General features: G+C 49.6%; 2 protein-coding genes across 5 annotated transcripts in view; one reads left to right on the top strand and one right to left on the bottom strand.

Annotated features, from left to right (window-relative positions):
- PIGL (phosphatidylinositol glycan anchor biosynthesis class L) overlaps nucleotides 1–2,992 on the top strand; it is a 61,865-nt gene extending 58,873 nt beyond the window's left edge. For both annotated transcript variants that reach the window (XM_090026440.1, XM_090026441.1), the window contains exons 6-7: nucleotides 1,447–1,580; nucleotides 2,339–2,992. In XM_090026440.1, coding sequence (XP_089882566.1) covers nucleotides 1,447–1,580; nucleotides 2,339–2,437 — 233 coding nt within the window. In that variant the 3' untranslated portion in view covers nucleotides 2,438–2,992. The remainder of the gene's footprint in view (nucleotides 1–1,446; nucleotides 1,581–2,338) is intronic.
- Nucleotides 2,993–3,776: 784 nt separating this feature from the next.
- Nucleotides 3,777–12,600, bottom strand: CENPV (centromere protein V). 3 transcript variants are annotated; one of them, XM_090026437.1, is made up of 5 exons: nucleotides 7,791–12,574; nucleotides 6,863–6,961; nucleotides 5,242–5,404; nucleotides 4,206–4,320; nucleotides 3,777–4,022 (listed from the first exon to the last, which is right to left on the bottom strand). In XM_090026437.1, the coding sequence occupies exons 1-5, from the start codon at nucleotides 8,156–8,158 to the stop codon at nucleotides 3,898–3,900; spliced, it is 870 nt and encodes a 289-aa protein (XP_089882563.1). In that variant the 5' UTR covers nucleotides 8,159–12,574; the 3' UTR covers nucleotides 3,777–3,897. The 3 variants fall into 3 exon arrangements, with proteins under 3 accessions (XP_089882563.1, XP_089882564.1, XP_089882565.1); XM_090026438.1 differs by having other exon boundaries at nucleotides 5,242–5,311; nucleotides 7,791–11,180; XM_090026439.1 differs by lacking the exons at nucleotides 3,777–4,022; nucleotides 4,206–4,320; nucleotides 5,242–5,404 and adding an exon at nucleotides 5,411–6,731 and having other exon boundaries at nucleotides 7,791–12,600.
- Nucleotides 12,601–16,868: the final 4,268 nt, after the last annotated feature.

Raw genomic sequence — 16,868 nt, 5'->3', positions numbered from 1 at the left:
ATGGAGGCATGGGCCTTGTGGGAAGCGGATTGAGGGGATGTTTGCATCTGCCTGTCACAGCAGCTCTGGCAGCCACCAGCGCAGGGTCCAGCCCTATGCAAGTAGCAGCCTGAAGATCAGCAGTGGGGCACTGACACAGCGATGGCCATTGGCCTGGTGAAACAAGCCAAGTCTAAACCTGCCTCTGAAATCAGGCCTGGGGCTTGTTGCCTCAGAGAATGCCTTGAGCCCCCTGGCCTGCAGCCCAGCTCCCCACAGCCTGGCTCTTGCAGGACAGGAGTCCCCCAGGCACAGGCCAGGGAGTGGTGCAGGGTGTCCCTGGCTCACACCTGGTGCTTCCAGGGGGCTAGGTGGCACGGGCGTCTGCTTGTCACGGCCTCACTGCAAGGACTAGCTCAGTTGCTGTTAGCAGGCAGGTGCTCCCCTGGATTGCTGCCCTTGCACTGTGAATTACCTGAGCACATAGGGTGACACCAAAGCCGGGAATCCTGGAGAGCCTTGGAGCTCAAGGCAGCAGGGCCACCTGTTCCCAGCTTATGGGCTAGGGCTCATCTTGGGCTTGCAGCCTGCTTTCCACCATCCCAGAGCTCCACCTGCTGGCCACAGCCCCCATGGCTTGCTCTGGTTTGCCACTCAGCTCTGCTGAGCTCGGAAAAACACCTGAAACAATGAGCATGATGGCAGCAACGTCAGATTTGGAAGCACTGAGGAATCTCAGGGCAGGTCCCAAGGAGCTCTGCTCCCTTCATGGGGCCAGCAGCTGAGCTGAGTTCAGTAGTGAGGACAATTTAGCTGTGAAAGGAAAATTCACAGGAGTCTTAGAAATATCAGCAAAATCTCTCCGACCTGTTCCAGGCACCCCCTGCCTGGTAAGCATCTGACAGTGCCATTACCAGCCTGGGGTAACAGTTGACACCATCCGGACCACACCAGGAAAGCCTTCCCTGCCCTAACAAAGAATGGCAAAGGAGGAGGGACAGCAAACCAAGGGCTGCTCATGCAGGTTTTATCTGACACTGCTTTGGCATTGAAGGCCTTCCTGTGCACCCTGCCTGGAGTGAACCAGAGCAGCTCAGAAATCCTTTAGGTGGTGGGTCTGTGGAGGCAGGTTGCCAGCTTGTAAGTCCACATCCAGCCCTAGCAGAACAATTAAGAAGTAAGGAAGCATTTGAGTGGAAGAGCAGGTGGCGTGAAAGGAGAGGCCGATGAGGCTTGGAGGTAGGGTGCCTGCCTCTGGCATGGGGAACTGTCATTACTGGAAGTTCATAGGGGCAGGTTGGAAAAGCATCTGTCTGGGATGGATCAGACGGAGCTGGACTAGATGTGATGCCCTGAGGGTCTGCTCAGCCCGATCCTTCTATGACAGGGACCCCTGTAGCATCTGAAAGCCCAACCTGGCGATCCTGCAGACTAGTAACCATCCTGCTCTTTTTTGTCTTTGCTCAGGATGCCAAGTCCTCATCCTGGAGTCCGTGAATCTCCTGCGGAAGTACATCTCCGTGCTGGACGTGCCCATTAGCTGCCTGCTGTCCCGGGATGTTCTCTTCATACTAACCAAGGAGGAGTCTGAGCAAGCCAAGGTGAGATGCTTTGTGCCTGCCCCACCAGTTAGATCATGCCATAATGATGGTGAGGGAATTGCCCAAGAGGGTCTCATGCACTTGGATTATTCAGGTTGCATTTTGGCAATTTATGATGATTCAGTAGATTGGCTTTTAGGAATCCAAAGGGCGTGAGTCTTGCACCACAGCTTGTAGCCACCCAGGTATTGGATGCAAAGGTGTGGTCTACAGAGACTGCCTTTCTCTGCATGAAATAATTCTATCTAGATGGGATTGTGCAGGCTGCTCAACTCAATACAGGGCACTGCTTGCTAGAGCCCGCAGTCGCCAACTGCAGCTCCAGGTGGGTGACGATGGCCACTCCTAGCAAGTTGTACTCTCTTAGGGGCAAACCTGGGGATGCTTGCTGTGAGAGTCCTGGTACCCAGTGCTGAGCTGTCACCTATATGAGGGCAGCAGCAGTACACTCCTGGTACAGAAACTGCTCTGAGACTTGAAAGCACCATTAGTTACTTGGGCTTCTGGTCCCTGGAGCCTGTCCTCCTCAGAGGCCCAGGCTTCCTGACTGTCGTGTTACACACACCACCATCAGTGTCCTCCTGGCAGCTGCAGATCAGGAGAAGCCACTTTAAATGATCAGTTCAGTCCAAATCCTGCCAGGGTGGGGGCCCCACTGTTAATCTAATAGGCAACTTTCCAGAAAGGCCTGGGTGCTGCCCTCCGAATGGGTGTGGAAGTTTCTGGCAAAGCTGTCTCACCTTTTTGTCTCCTTCTAGCGGGCCATGCGGTGTCATCGCAGCCAGCTCCTCTGGTTTCGCCATATCTACTTGGTATTCTCTCGCTATATGGTGATCAATTCCCTCCGCCTTCTGTGACGCAGTGCAGAATCGCACACGCCTCCCAGAGTGCTGAGATCCCAGAGAGGGGACCAAAGGAGAGAGGCAGTCTGCCAGGTCAAGCACTACTGAAAGCGCCTGCTTCTGCCTGCTGTGGGAAGCAGACAGTGCCAGAACCCCTTGACTGCAGATGCATGCTGTATGTACTTCCTTCTGCTCCTTTACTTGGGCTCTAACAACTCTTGAATGTTCTCACTGTAATAACCCAGTAGGATCAGAAACACTGAACAGTCTGAGGTTAATTACAAGTGAGAGTTCAGAGGTCACTCAGGTTACAGCACTGGTGTTCTTCAAGGATCTAGAGCTCAGGGTCACCCTGCAATCCTTGCCTTCTGCCCTGTTCCCCAGGGCAGACACCAGGAATGACATGTTCAAGGGCACATAGTCTCCCTTGGGATTTGATCCTGCCAGCCCTCAGGCTGCAATATTGGACCACAAAGGACTACTGGATCATGGAGGACCCCCGTTCAGGCAGCCTGCCACTTCCTGAACTTTAAGATCTCAAACTTGTAAAATAAAACATCAGCAATTACAGATGGATGTGCTGGTTCCTTCCACCTTGAGCCCCCAGCCAGGCTGTGGGGTAAGCAGCAGCTTGTGGGGTGAAGCATTAGTATTTATTCCTACAGGGTGGCAGCACGACAGGCAGTTCTGCAATGGAGTATGTTTGCAGACATCGGCGTTCCAGCAGCCTGGTAAGTGATGGGTCAGCCAGTTCTCGCCTATCTGTGTATAGTGTGTAAGTCTACATAGAGGTTGGAGCAGAGAGCAAAGGAAGACTGTCACCCTGAGGCAGTCGTAATAATGCTCATCACTCCCATTGTGCTTTCCCCTCAATACTGCACCAGCTATTAAAACAAAATTAGGCTTAACTGGGTCCTCAAGCCCTGATCTCATGCTTAAATACATACCTAAGAACATGGCGAGGTCTTTCCTTACGCAGCAAAGCACCTTAGCATGTGGATTTACACAAGAGCACTGCCAGGGAAGTTAGCTTAAGCACGTGCATAAGTATATAGTTGTACTAGAGCCTATCAAGTCACTATAAATGGGGTTTAACTGTAAATCCGGAGGCAGACCAGGGTAACAGAGCAGTGTCCCCAGAGAAGGGACTGCTGTATATAGGAGAATGGTATAAACCAGACAGTAACGCCATTAGGACATGTCTTCATTCGACTCTTTCAGTGGAAGCAAGAATCTTGTTCTGGCCGGTGTGATTTGAACTTTGGTAGGTAAAGTACCAAGGAGCCAGCTTTGGGATGGGTCCAGAACCAATGGGCTTTGAGAATGGAGGGGTAAATCAGGCAGCACCGGGGGATTTACTTAAGGAAAAAAAGCAAAGATTTATTTCCCTCAGAGCTCAGCACAGGACCGCTTGAGCTAATATCACGCGCTGGTCCACCTGGGCCAATGCACACATTTGGTGCCCTGAAGTGGCGTCACGGTTTCGACATGCTCCTGATAGTCTTGTGCTCCTTCACTGCCTTCTCCCACTCCTTGCCATTGATCTCCTCGACGGTGGTGCTGTGCACAGTGCCCTCATCCAAGCAGTGTGGGGCAATTCCTACAGAAAGAGGAGAAATAACTGCCCAGAAGGGGAGCTGGCCCCTTCCAGGGTGGCACAGCTCTTGGTGCACTGTGCTGCCTTGGACAGAGTGCTTGTGGTCCCAGGGGGCATGAGCCCAGCTGGACACTCATTTTTGTTGCCAGCTGTTTGCCAGGTTTCCCTCCCTGTTCCTTTACCTACCATAGCCATCCGGGTTAGAGCGGGGAGTGTAAAAGCTCTGCACACCGCAGGTCTTGCAGAAGGTGTGCTGGGCGCGGTGTGTGTTGAAGGTGTACCTGGTTATGTTATCAGCACCCTGAGCAAAAAGAGAAAGGACAAAAGTTTGCCGGGGGAGCAGGAACAGGTCACTCCCCACTGCCTCCAGGCATTGGGCTTGTAACTAAGAAGTGCAAAATGGCAGGCCCAGAACAGAAGCTTCATTACAGCCAGGCTAAAAATATCTTGGTTTGAGTTACAGGGTTCCTGTGCTGCTGTTGCTCCTTTTCCTCTCTCCTCTCCTCGCAGGACAACAGGCACCAAGGCTTTAACTTCAGCATGGTACTCTGTTGGTGCAGGCCTGTTTTTTAAATGCCCCACAACAAACAAAACTGAACTTCTGTTGTTCCAAGAAGCTGTGGGCAACTGTCTGGGTTCATCTGAGCCAGCAGCATGCTGCAGTGTGGCAAACTGTTCAACTGCAATGGAAAATCCAGGGAAATCTGATTGTGAGGCGTTGAAGACAGATGGAAGCCAAGCTAGGCAATGCCCTGGTAACCATAAAGATTTAGAAGTTAAGCTTGCAATCAGGATTGAAAACATCAAGGTGTAAAACAGGCTAACACCGACCTAAGAGGGAGGCAGAATGAACACTTCGGAGTGACGCTGCCGGCACCCCAGCCAAGACTCACTGAGCCAAGACCGATCTGTCTTCCAGAGCTTTGCCACAAGCCCTTAGCTCGTTAGTAGCATGAACAGTGCAGAAGCCCTGCCCTGCACCACCCCAGAGGATAGCAGCCCTTGCCCACAGCACAGTCTTTCCCTGCCTTGCGTGTTCCCTTTTCACATGTGGAACTTCCCATCCTGAGTTGTGCTAGCAAATGCCCTGCCAGGCTCCAGGCATCCCAGTGGAGTCCTCAGCTCCACACACTCCCCGCCAGCCAGCCACAGGCACGTTTATGATGCCCACCTGGCTACTGCATGCATCTCTCAGGCCCACCCCCTCGTGCGCTTTCCCTACCTGCAGCAGCTTGAAGCGTGAGGCTGGCACAATGAAGTGTCTGTTCTGTTTCTTGGTGCAAATGCTGCAGCTGTAAAAGTTGGGAGAAGAACTTTTCAGCAGGCAGCTCCCGACGTGCCAGGCAGTATTCACAGCCAGCCCGGAGCACGTGGCAGGGGGAATTCTAGGGACAAAATCAGTGTTGCGGTGATAGAAGTGGGCAAGCTGCACCTCTGGTGTGTGCACTGGGTGTGCACATGTGTGGCCTGGACTATAGTACTACAGGGAAGCAAGGTTATCTGCACCAAGGGCTAGGCACCATTTTCTCTCCACACACACAGTTAGCTCTCCGGACACATCAAGGACATGCTGCAGCCTGGACAAATACATCTAACCTTTCAGACTAGAGTTTGCCAACTTCTTCCAAATGCACCAAGATTAATTGATTGGGAGACGTGAGACATGGGCCCTGCAATGACAGCTGAGCTGGAATGGAACGAACGGGGAGTCTGGTGAAAGCAGAAAAGCCTGTCAGGCCTGACATGTGAGCAGAGCTTTGGCAAGAGGAAGCCAGGAGAGGATCATGCCATGCGTCCTTGAGGGCACCTCATTTGGATGCAACAGAAAACTGCACTTGGGATCAACGAAGCCCCCTTGGCACTTTCCATGCAAGTCTGGAGATAGTAGCTAAATGCCGTGGGGATTTTGTACTCTGCCCCCCTCAGAGCCTCTGCAGGTTTCCGGACGTGATGTCCTTCACTCTGTCATGCCAAGGGCCTGATGGTTATAAATAGCTGCTGTGCTTTATACCAAATGTGGTTGCATTTTATTAACGAGGGAGAGCAGCTCCTGTATGTAATAGCAAGCCTGTAAGGTGCTTCCAGGTGAGATGTTCTGTATGCGTGTGAGATGTTATTAACACTGAACACAGCATCATACTTCGCGCTTGTTTAGCACCTTCTGGGTCCAAATCTCAACCTCGTTTTCACAAATATGAATATATTTAGCTTCACAACATCCCTGTGAGGTATGGAAGCATTATGGCCTCCACTGTGTGGCTGTGGGAACAATGACACGGATGCACCACTTTCCCAGGATCACAGAGGTTTCTGGTTACCCCTGTCGTGGTCGTAGGCTGTGTAATAAAACTCATTAGGGCTTTCCAAACAGACGTGCTCTGTAGTGCTCTGAAGTTTCTCTCCGCATCCAGCAGGTCCCTCTGTACGTGTGGACCCGCAGTCAGCGGCATTGTTCTCATGGATTCAGCGGACCCCAGATTGGGGCTGCAGTATTCTGGTGCATTTTAAAAACAGGGAATGTCTCCGAGTTTTCTCTGTGTTCCCGGGAGGCCCATGCATTTCTGGATCACCTGAAGGCTCTCCCCTTCTTGGTTAAGGCTGCCTGTTGCCACAGCATGCTCTTCTCCACCTCCACCCCCGATTTTGTCTGCAGGTATCCAACACCTTGTCCTCTTCCTGACACCTGCAGTTTCTGCCATTGCCTTATTTGCTCTGCAGAGGAAAGAGTGACCAGGAGACATCCCCACCGTGCTGCCCCTCAGCCCCCTCCCTGCTCCGGTGCTCAGTACGGTTGCAGAATCAGCATCTGAAATCATCAGTGCTGGGAAACAAAAGGCACTCACTTGCAGTCAAACACATGCAGATCTGCTGATGCCCAAACCTCGAAGCGGACAGCTCCGCAGTGACAGCCTCCAGCGTGCTTCACCAGGCCGCGGTATTCGCTAGGTGGGGAAAAGACACACACAGCGCGTTCACGATTGACCACTGGCCCGGGAAACCGCGACTTCACAGAGTAAGAGTCTGTTCTGCTTTGGGTACCTACAAACACTGGTGTAACCTGCTCAGATTATTTACCAGGGGCCAAAGTGAGGCGGAACAAGGCTTGCTCCCCCCCAGTGTGTGGTGCCTGCAGTTGTGGTTTTGGTGAAGAGCAGGGAGTGTGAACAGCATCTAGGGACTAGGCCGTGCACTTATTTCCAAATGTACTCGAAGCCTCAGAGCTGCCCTTGAGGACTCTGCCCTGTGCCTTTCTCTCTCCTCTACGGACTTCTCCATGGTCACTCTGCCCAAGCAAATGAAGTCCTTTACTATTTCCAGTGACCCGCACAGACTGCTGGTTCAGATTTATTCCTGGGGGTACTACGTGGTAGCTGTATGACACGCACGTTCACAGAAGTAGCACCGGGGCTGAGCAGAAAGATCAAAACGTGAGTCTGGTGGCCGTTTTGCTGCAGACGGCAGCAAGCAACAGTTTCTCACCCTTCCGTTAAACATTCCTGCAACCCGAGAGGACTCGGCGGGGAGAAAAATCCACTTCCTCGCGGCTCAACAGAAGCCAGCATTTAGTGCTGTAAAAATGTCACAAGGGGAACGATCCACCGCCAAGGCAGCAAGAGTAGTGAAGCAGCGGGACGGTGATGAATTTGCCCGACTCTACCCCCGCGCGCGCCCCACGCCGCCAAGACCAAGATGCCTGTCCCCTCAGAGCCCGGCGGCGACGGCCGCAGGGGCCCGGGGCGGGGCAGGGGGCTCCCCGCGGCTCGCACTCACTAGGTGTCCAGCAGCAGCCGGGCCGCCTCCTCGCAGCTCAGCCCCCGCTCCTGCCGGAGCCGCTCCCAGCGCTCCCGCTGCGCGCCCAGCTGCACGGGCCGCTCCCGCGCGCGCCGGCGGCCGCGGGGCTGCGCGGCTGCGGCCGGCCGCGTCCCGCCGGCTGCCCGCGCCCTGCCCATGCTGCGCGCGGCGCCGGGCCGCCAGGGGGCGCTGCGGGCACGGCGCGGGGTTTCGCCCCGGCGGGCACCGGCGCCCGGCGTCCGGGTCGTGCCGCCGCTCTGCTGCAGCCGGCCGTGGGGGCCGAGGCCTGGGCCAGCCCACTCCCCGTACCCCTCGTCCCCGCCCGGCGCGATCGCTCGAGCATGCATTGCGGTGACTCGAGCCGCAGGCCGGGACTGCGCGCCTTTTCCTTCGCCCGCTCTCTCTCCTCTGCTCCGAGGGCAAGATTCGTAGATGTCAGGGTGGGAAGGGACCTCAGCAGGCCGTCGAGTGCCATCCCCTGCAAAGGCAGGAAAGCGTGCTGGGTTCAGATGACCCCAGCCGGATGCCTATCTAACCTCGTCGTGAAGACCCCCAGGGCGGGGGAGAGCACCCCCCCCTTGGGAGCCCCCTCCAGACCTTGGCCACTCTAACTGTGAAGAAGTTCCTCCTCATGTCCAGTCTAAATCTGCTGTCTGCTGGCTTATGCCCCTTATTTCTTGTGACCCCAGGGGCGCCTTGGTGAGCAGAGCCTCACCAATTCCCTTCTGCACCCCCGTGCTGAATTCATAGGCAGGCACAAGGTCGCCTCTCAACCAGACCTGGACAGGTTGGAGAAATGGGCAGAAAACAACAGAACGCGACTTAACAAGGAGAAATGCGAAGTGCTGCACCTAGGGAGGAAAAATGTCCAGCACACCTACCGCCTAGGAAATGAGCTGCTCGGCAGCACGGAAGTGGAAAGGGATCTCGGAGTCCTAGTGGACTCAGGATGAACACGAGTTGTCAGCGTGAGGCAGTCATCAGCAAAGCGAACTGCACTTTATCATGCATCCGCAGATGTGTGACCAACAGAACCAAGGAGGTGATACTCCCCTTTGTCGGGTGCTGGTCGGACCGCAGTCGGAGTACTCTGTCAAGTTTTGGACACCACACTTTAAAAGAGATGTGGATGACCTGGAGAGGGTCCAGAGAAGGGCCACTCGTATGGTTAAGGGCCTGCAGGCCAAGCCCTACGAGGAGAGACTAAGGCACCTGGACCTCTTCAGCCTCCACCTTGAAATGCTCAGCCACGTGGTTCAGGTTCCAGCACCGCTGGAGTCGGTCGACAGCCAGCTCCTCCCAGCTGGTGGCCGTGAGTCTCACCAGCGCGACAGTGATGAGCATCTTGGGAGCATCTTACTACACATAAGTAAAAGCAAGACTCAGTCTTGTTGCTAGGGCTTGGCAACCCCAAGGCTAAGAGCTCCTGGGTGTGACTGGAAAGCCTCAGGACTGGCCCCCCTCCCACCATCAGTTAGTGTGATGTGAACCCAGCCCCAAGAATGCAGGTCTCCCGTGCGATGCTGCAGAGATGCCTCCTTTGTGTGCTGTAGCAGGATTGTCCTGAAAGGAGTCTGCCGCGGGAGCCATCAGGAGGTATCTCTGGGGGCAGACTGTGCCGAACCAGGAGGGAAGGCTGCAAATACCTGTTCCAGGCAGGCAAATACTGTGACCCCAGCTGGCAGAGTGGGATGAGGGAAACTTTTGAGTCACTTCCTGCCCTTTGGGCAGGGGGCTGGACCCAATGATCTCGCGAGGGCCCTTCCAGCCCTCACGTCTATGCAATCTGTGAAAGTCAGGTAGAGGCATGACATCTCTGGTTGCTGGAATTGTGTGCACGGGTATAAGGAGCAGCTCTAAACCAGCCTGGGAGAGGCCAAATGAGCTTTGATCCAAATCCCCTCCCTCTGTCTCCCTGCAATTCTCTACATGCTTCCCCACCTCCAGATTCTCACCCCATCTCCAAACTTGAAGGTGCCTGGCCCACACCCCCCAGGTCCTCTGCTCCCTCCTTCCACTCAGGCACACGTGCCCTTTCCCTTCACCCTGATAACCACAGCCCCTCACCTAACTCACTGTGAAAGGGGAACTGGTCACCGCCCCAAAAGTGTAATGCACGGTCACCTCCTGAGTGCAGATTCAACACAGCCTTGAACAGAGGCTGGCACAAGCCTGTTTAAAGCAGGTAACACCAAGGAGTCCTGTGCAACGTGCTTCAGCGCAGGCAGACTTGCATCAGGCGATGGGTAAGGTGACTAATGGGAGCCGGATGTCTTCCCTGTGAAAATTATCCTTGCAATCCATAGCAAGAACCTCATATCCTATTTTAATGGAACCTCATATCCTATTTTAATGGCAGGAGTGCTATTTAGCTAGCAATACTGTTTAGGGGGCAGTTCTTTCATTTTAGTTACATGGTGGATTATACCCTGAAGGTTCCCCAAATGCTTTAAAGCATTTGACAGGATACAGGTGACTTGTATGGGTCAATTCTCTGCTTCTGAACTACAGTCATCTCTGGTTTGAAACATGGCAGCTTCTGAGCAGCATATAGCAGCATTGCACACTTCAGTTAGTCCCCACCTACTCTGGGACCTGAACCCAGGTCATCAACTTTCCAGGCAACTGCATTTAAACATGATAGTTGCCAGAAAAGGGCCGTCCTGGTTTCTACAGCCAGCACAGACAGAACTTACATACTTGATCAGAAGAGTTTGCAATGTTTATTTTAAAGAAAGGCATTAAGACTATTCAAAGTTACCAACCTGTATTAGGGAATAGTGGCCTATAAAACCTTACTGTATTCAGCATTAGGAACTCAGCACCATCTCTGCGGTGAGAAAACATGCGGAGCAGGGGGAGGAGCAGTAAGAACCTAGCAATGTTCAAACTGATTTAAACCAGATTTGATAGGGAAAAATATCACTGGAGCTAACCTTCCCATGCCAATTGTTGCCTGGGAGTGGATTTGTTTTGCTGAGCTCCAAGCCCAGCTGAAAGCTCATGGTTACAACTGAAGCACTGAAAGAGGCTCCAGGGTTCGCATGGCACAAACGGAAGGGATTGTAAACAGCTCCCCTGCTAGTCTGCTAATCAATATCTAGAGGGGCTACTGAAGGGTCAGGTCTGCTGGGAGTACGGTAAAGCTTGTAGGTAGTGATGAAACCATCCCCTAAGCCGTCTGACCTGGAAAACAGCTTTGGAAAACATATGTGACCCTGCAAGGTGTGTCACCTCCTGAAAGAGTGCGCAGCAGAACCAGCACAACCACCCGCAGCTCTACTCTCTGACAGGCAGCAAAGGTTACTGGCATCATGCGTTCATGTTTTTTCATTCCTAACAGTAAACTACCGGTTACTAATTTATCCCAGCTGAATCACTTTGAATATACTGCACGTGGTTAAGTTTTTGGCAGGAGAGTTCTTCTCTAGATCTCAATCAGAACCACTCCCAGGTCCACGTTAGTCATTCTCGACTTCACATTAGTCACACGCTATTCTGGGATGAAAAGCACTAGGCCAGAGACAGCTGATGCAGTTCTGCAATGTGGCTATGTTCACATTTAATATGGGGTGGTGGCCTGGGGCAACTGCGGGTTGGAGCATGCATTGCCTTGTCCTGTTCCAAGCAAAAGTGGTTGTATCAAATCCACATGAGTGCACACAAGTTTGTCCAGTGGCTGGCCACTCCATCGCCAGAGAGGTGCCCACAGACAGCTGCAAACCTATGTAGGTGTGAGTTTACAGACGCACCCTCCAATGGAGACCAGGGTGGAGCATGGCCTGTGATGCCTGTTAGGTTTGCTTCCAGCCCTGTCAGTATCTACTGCACAAAGCAGTTTGGACAGTGCTGTGGGGAACCAAATCCTGTTCCCACCCCACTTCCGGACAGCCCAGATACAGACCCCTGTCAGAACAGAGTATTTCTGGGTTCAACTGGCAGACCATGTGAGAGATCTGAATGAGGTCTCACCTCGGAGTGCCAGAGTGGAAACTTCTGCTCAGAGTGGGGAGGTTTGGAGTTAAAAGAGAAAGGAGTGTTCAGGAAATGGCAACGCCAAAAGGTAACATCTGGCACCCCAAACAACCTGAAGGACACAGGTTATGCTCTCAAGAAATCTAAGTCCAAGTGGCTGGTAGGTCAGTTTGGCAAAAAGCTGGGCCTGCAATGAAGGAATAAGAAGAAAATAGGGGAACCTTAGTTAGAGAATCCACTCCAAATTCCTGACCAAGATTCAGGGATGACTAGAAAAATCATCCATTCTCAGAGAATCCATCCCCAGTTTTGCATGGAGTACTGCACGGGGACTGGGGGCATTCAGTCAAAGCTGTGTGAATAGGCAGATAAAGTGAAATTTGACTCTGCAGGGGGCCCATGCACCACATCCCAAGGCTCCTGTGTTGAATCCTAGGTATGATCGCTCTTCCTTCCTGGGTTTTTTCAGATTTTATAATCCATCAGGCTCAAAACAGTTCATAAATGGGATGCCCATGATACTAGAGCTGTACAGTGGTCCTGTACTTGGGGTGAATTTTATCTCCACAGCAGTTACAAGCAATAACTCAGCAGTACTCCTAGTTCATTGTCAGGCTTCAGTACACCTTAGGAGTCCTTCAGTATTCAGGGAGACCCCCCATATATGCACTGGAGGCATAGTTTCTTCTAGATCTGATGCAACCCAATGATCAGTGACTAGAAGATGTGTGTGTGTGATATATATATATATACATATATGACTTCTTATTGAGAGCTAGAGAAGAGCTCTCCTGCCAAAAACTTAACCACGTGCAATATATTCAAAGTGATTCAGCTGGGCTAAATTAGTAACCGGTAGTTTACTGTTAGGAATGAAAAAAACATGAACGCATGATGCCGGTAACCTTTGCTGTATATATATATATATAACAAAAAAGGAAAGAAAAAACCCTTGTTTAAGCTGCAGTCTTTTGTAGGAGCCAATAACCTAATAGAGCATGCTTTTCTGGAAACAATCCAGAGAAGACCAAGGAGGAGGAAATATATTTTTCTAGTTAATGCCCTAGAGGGCACAGGGCAGAAATATATAGAAAATCAGTACATTGTCCAGTTGTCTTGCCAAAGTTCACTCTTTTGGACGGTGTGGTGTTTCAACGGTGACGGTACAAAGTGCCTCTCTGTTCTACCTCTGCTCTGCTTGTATAACACTGATTCAGCAGAACTCCTGTCTAGAGGTCAGCTTGCCTTTGGACTCGGTCTAGAGGGGGCTTTTTATTGGAAAAGCAATGCTTACAGTTTTGGGGGGCTTGTAGGCTAACAAAAAAAGGAGGAAGTATGGGCACTGCTTTTCCCTTTCCAGTGTAGTGCTCTAGGGACCAGACTATGTAATATAATACAGCAATAAATAATGGCAATTAGTACCATAGCTCCTGTGCACTGAAGAAAAATAACATAGCTGTAACACTTTAGGGGAGGACCAAGCTGCCCTAGTTCATGACTAAACAGGTACTATTCCACTGATGCTCTCTTTCTCCCCCTCACTTATACACCATTCCTCACTTATATTACCTTAGGCAGACAAGGTTCTTTGGGTAAATGTGATATCTTTTATTAGACCAACTAAATAGTTGGAAAAATTGGATGGATTCAATGAAACCTGATATTTCCTCAGTTAAGGTTTCATGCCCGGATATTATAGGTCTACTTGGGTTCCCTTGTTTGTGGATTTTAGGGAGCATGTAAAAAGCGCTGGGGTTGGATGCGGGGGGGATCAAGTTCTGTAGTTTGTCTTGTAGCTCATATGGAAATGATTTGATGGTGGGTTTTTGTAGTTCATATGGAAATATTTTGATGGTAGTTTTGAGTTTTTAACCAAAAAGGGGAGCAGGATCTTCCTCCCGTTTTTTGTAGTAGGCAGTGTTAGAGAGTTGTTTGTTGGCTTCTTTTACGTAGTCTTCACAGTTAAGGATAACTATAGGTCCTCCTTTATCTGCTGGTTTTATTACTTTACCTGTGTACTCATAAACCTTGTCTACATAGAGATTTAAAGAAAATCTCCAGCTGTCATAGCACCAGTTGTAAACATTATAAGATCTTGAGTATAAAACAGCCAGAGAGATTTTTATCTACGTTACCTAGAGTTGCTCAAAAAAGTATGCTCAGGCACATTAAAGATGCAGCTCTTTGGTCTCACTTGCACCACAAAGTGAAACGGCTTTAAGCTGGTTGGGAGCAACAATGCAACCAGCTCTTCTTGGTTTGTTATCAATTTTGTGATAATTTGGTGTTTTTCTTACAACTCCAACTCCTGGAACCATGCTGGTCTGTGAGAATCTCAGCTTTTCATTTAAAGAAAAAGTTTCAAGTATTAGACTTCAAAAACAGAAGAAAGCATACATGTATTATTGTTTTATAAATCTCTTTATTTTCAAGTCAAGCTCATGATATTTTGGGGTGTGACACACAATTCTTGGACTTTATGTTTTACAAGTATTTGGACAACCATAATGTACCACTGCTGCATTTGTAGTGCAGATGGAGCTGTGCTCTAGACAGGGCCTGGTAACAAAGCTACAGTTTCTGTTGGGGCATGGGTGTACTTCACCAGCACACATTCATTTCCATCACTGTCCCTACCTGGTAGAATGCAAAGACAGAAGGCAAGGTAGAGGCACACCTTACAGACTAACTGAATCAACGTTCATGAACCACAGCTCACCTCATTAGTTGCTATCTCTACCCAAAGAGACGTATGCAATTTAGGTGTAGCAAGTATGATAACGAACCAGGAACAACAGTTGATTTTCCCCTTCTGACAGAGCTCTCTGCTTTATCTGAGTCAAGGAAATGTACTGGCCTCGCTGTACATACTCAGGTCCTCTAACTGGCTGCCATTCCCTGGTGAGGTTCTATAGCCATAAATAAAACGTTCGTTTTATTTTACAGTGTCCAAGCAGAAATTATTTGCAGCTGTCAAGGTGCTGGTGTGTGTACAGGTCACAACCTGTGACTTTGTTCCAGAATGTACGTATCTGTGTGATACATTTCTTGTGACCATGAATCCCTCTTCTCTGAAAGTAGGTTTCTTTGTACCACTGCCCAGTGACCTAGTTTTCAAACCCCTACAAGAAGACGGTGTTCCCAGCTATGGCTCTGCTTTGTTCTGTCACAGCCTGTACTGTCTTTTCTCCACCTTCCAGCAACAGCCAGCTCCTGCTTGCTGTTCCTTATTCAGCTAGAACTTTTGAGGCAGCATGTGACTATTTCTGTTTTGTACAAAGAAAATGCATTCAGATGAAGATTTAAGGACAGCGAGACTTGCCAAATCTGTTTCTCATATGGGGACATCTAGATATCTGAGGAAACTTGGAGTTCAGGCTGAAACTCTGTCATTAACTTACCAAGGAAGCCAGTTTCTTTACAGCTACAAACGTAGATGCCAGACTTCAGGGAAATTGTTCTATATTAGAACTGGATGTAGCTACCATGGAATCTGACCTACAGCATACAAAATGTACAGTAAATGCAGGCTTAGCATTGTCCAACCCATACATGGTTCTCTGTCCAAAGTCCAACCAGTATTTTATCCTGGACATATCTGAGGAAACTAATTGAGCTTTTTGTGTAGGACTGATTAGTCTCACCCAGGGGTCATATGCACTGTCCTTGTTGTTTTTAACTTCCAGTCTGTATTCCATGTGGGCATGCCGAGGCTTGTACTTGTTTCATGTGATGACATTTCCCTGAAGAATGAATTATTCAGCAACAGTCAACAACAAGTTATTTTAGGAGCTGCTTGTGGCAAAATCATTGAGACAGAAACCTTCATCACAGTGACATATTATAATTTCTTGGTTTCAATCGATAAACAGAAAACCAACAGTGTGGGTGTGGAAGCAGTATGGCTGCATTGTTTTCAGCCCTGGTTAGAGCAAAAGCAGCAGCTCTGGTGTTTTCTGGTTTGCACGTCAGAGCATGAGAGTTGCAGACAATTCCCCCTCCTCTTTACCTTCCTGCGGAGACATTTTGCATCCCTGCTACAACCCTGTGGATGTGGGTCTCTAATGTAAGGGGAATTAAAACAAAACAAACAAAATAAAATGGTGAGAAACACACAAATGAAATCCTTCATCAGAACAGACGCTTTAAAATGTACCTTAAAAATCAGTCCACAATTCTTCCCTTCTAACATGGCAAACCTGAATTTTTCACCATTTCTCTGACTACATACTGGACCCCACAGTCCCTTCCAGTGCTGCAAGGTATTACTCTGGATAGAAAATTCTCCCTTAGGACAAAACCTTCCCTAACTGGCCTGTGGCAGAGATCCAAAGAGCTCTCTGCATGCCCTTCTCATGGGTTGAGAAGCTGCCCAAGAGTTTCTAGAGCTTAAAAGAATTATATTTTTTGCTGACACTGACACTTGCCAGATTCTGTACAAGGACCTTGATCCTAATTTAATTTTTGATGTTGGATATTTAAACAAAAATCGGCTTTAAAGCTCTTCTCTGCTTTTTTCACTGTGTTTGCTCTCACTTTGATGATGGGGTTTGACAAGTTTGAAAGTATATACGTGGCATGTGGTACCGAATATATCAAGCAGTTAGTCCTCTTTTGGCTCTGCATAAACAAAACCAATAAAGTATAGGAAATGGAGGAAGAAAAATCAGACAATGGGAAAAAAACCTCCAAGTGATAGAAATGTTGCTTAAATGCTGAAGTTGCCATAAATTGATGACTATAACATTTCAGGATAGTGGTTATTGCAGTTTCTCTGTGCTTTTCCTGTTGACACTTTGTCTAGCTTTTCTTCCTGTGTTCTCATGCATAAATATACAGTGTGCATGTAATTGTTTGTTTTTAATTCTATTATTATTTAGGATGGCTTCTTTTCCTTCAATTATAAACTGGAAGGGTGGAGCAAGACCTATTATATTAAGGAAACCAAATGCATCTTATTAGTTGGAGCAAAGCAGCATACACAATGTATAACTTTGTAACAATTTGTGCTGTTTGTGCCTGGGAAAGAGTCAATCCTGAAAGATTTACCCACAGGTTCATTCAAGTCCATGGAAAGTACTA

The sequence above is a fragment of the Crocodylus siamensis genome, chromosome 13 (genome assembly GCF_052110815.1).
Source record: "Crocodylus siamensis isolate JL-2025a chromosome 13, ASM5211081v1, whole genome shotgun sequence".
Lineage (NCBI taxonomy): Eukaryota > Metazoa > Chordata > Crocodylia > Crocodylidae > Crocodylus > Crocodylus siamensis.
Note: the sequence above shows the minus strand (reverse complement) of the source record. Positions and strands in the feature narration are given on the sequence as shown.

Bases quoted from the DNA above. Each gene is read 5' to 3' on its own strand.
- CENPV (XM_090026437.1), bottom strand. From the start codon at position 8,158: ATGCATGCTCGAGCGATCGCGCCGGGCGGGGACGAGGGGTACGGGGAG. The intron at 5,405-6,862 runs GTGAGTGCCTTT...TTTTGTCCCTAG, and splicing joins CTGCATGTGTTTGACTGCAA to AATTCCCCCTGCCACGTGCT. The intron at 4,023-4,205 runs GTAGGTAAAGGA...CTCTTTCTGTAG, and splicing joins CTCTAACCCGGATGGCTATG to GAATTGCCCCACACTGCTTG.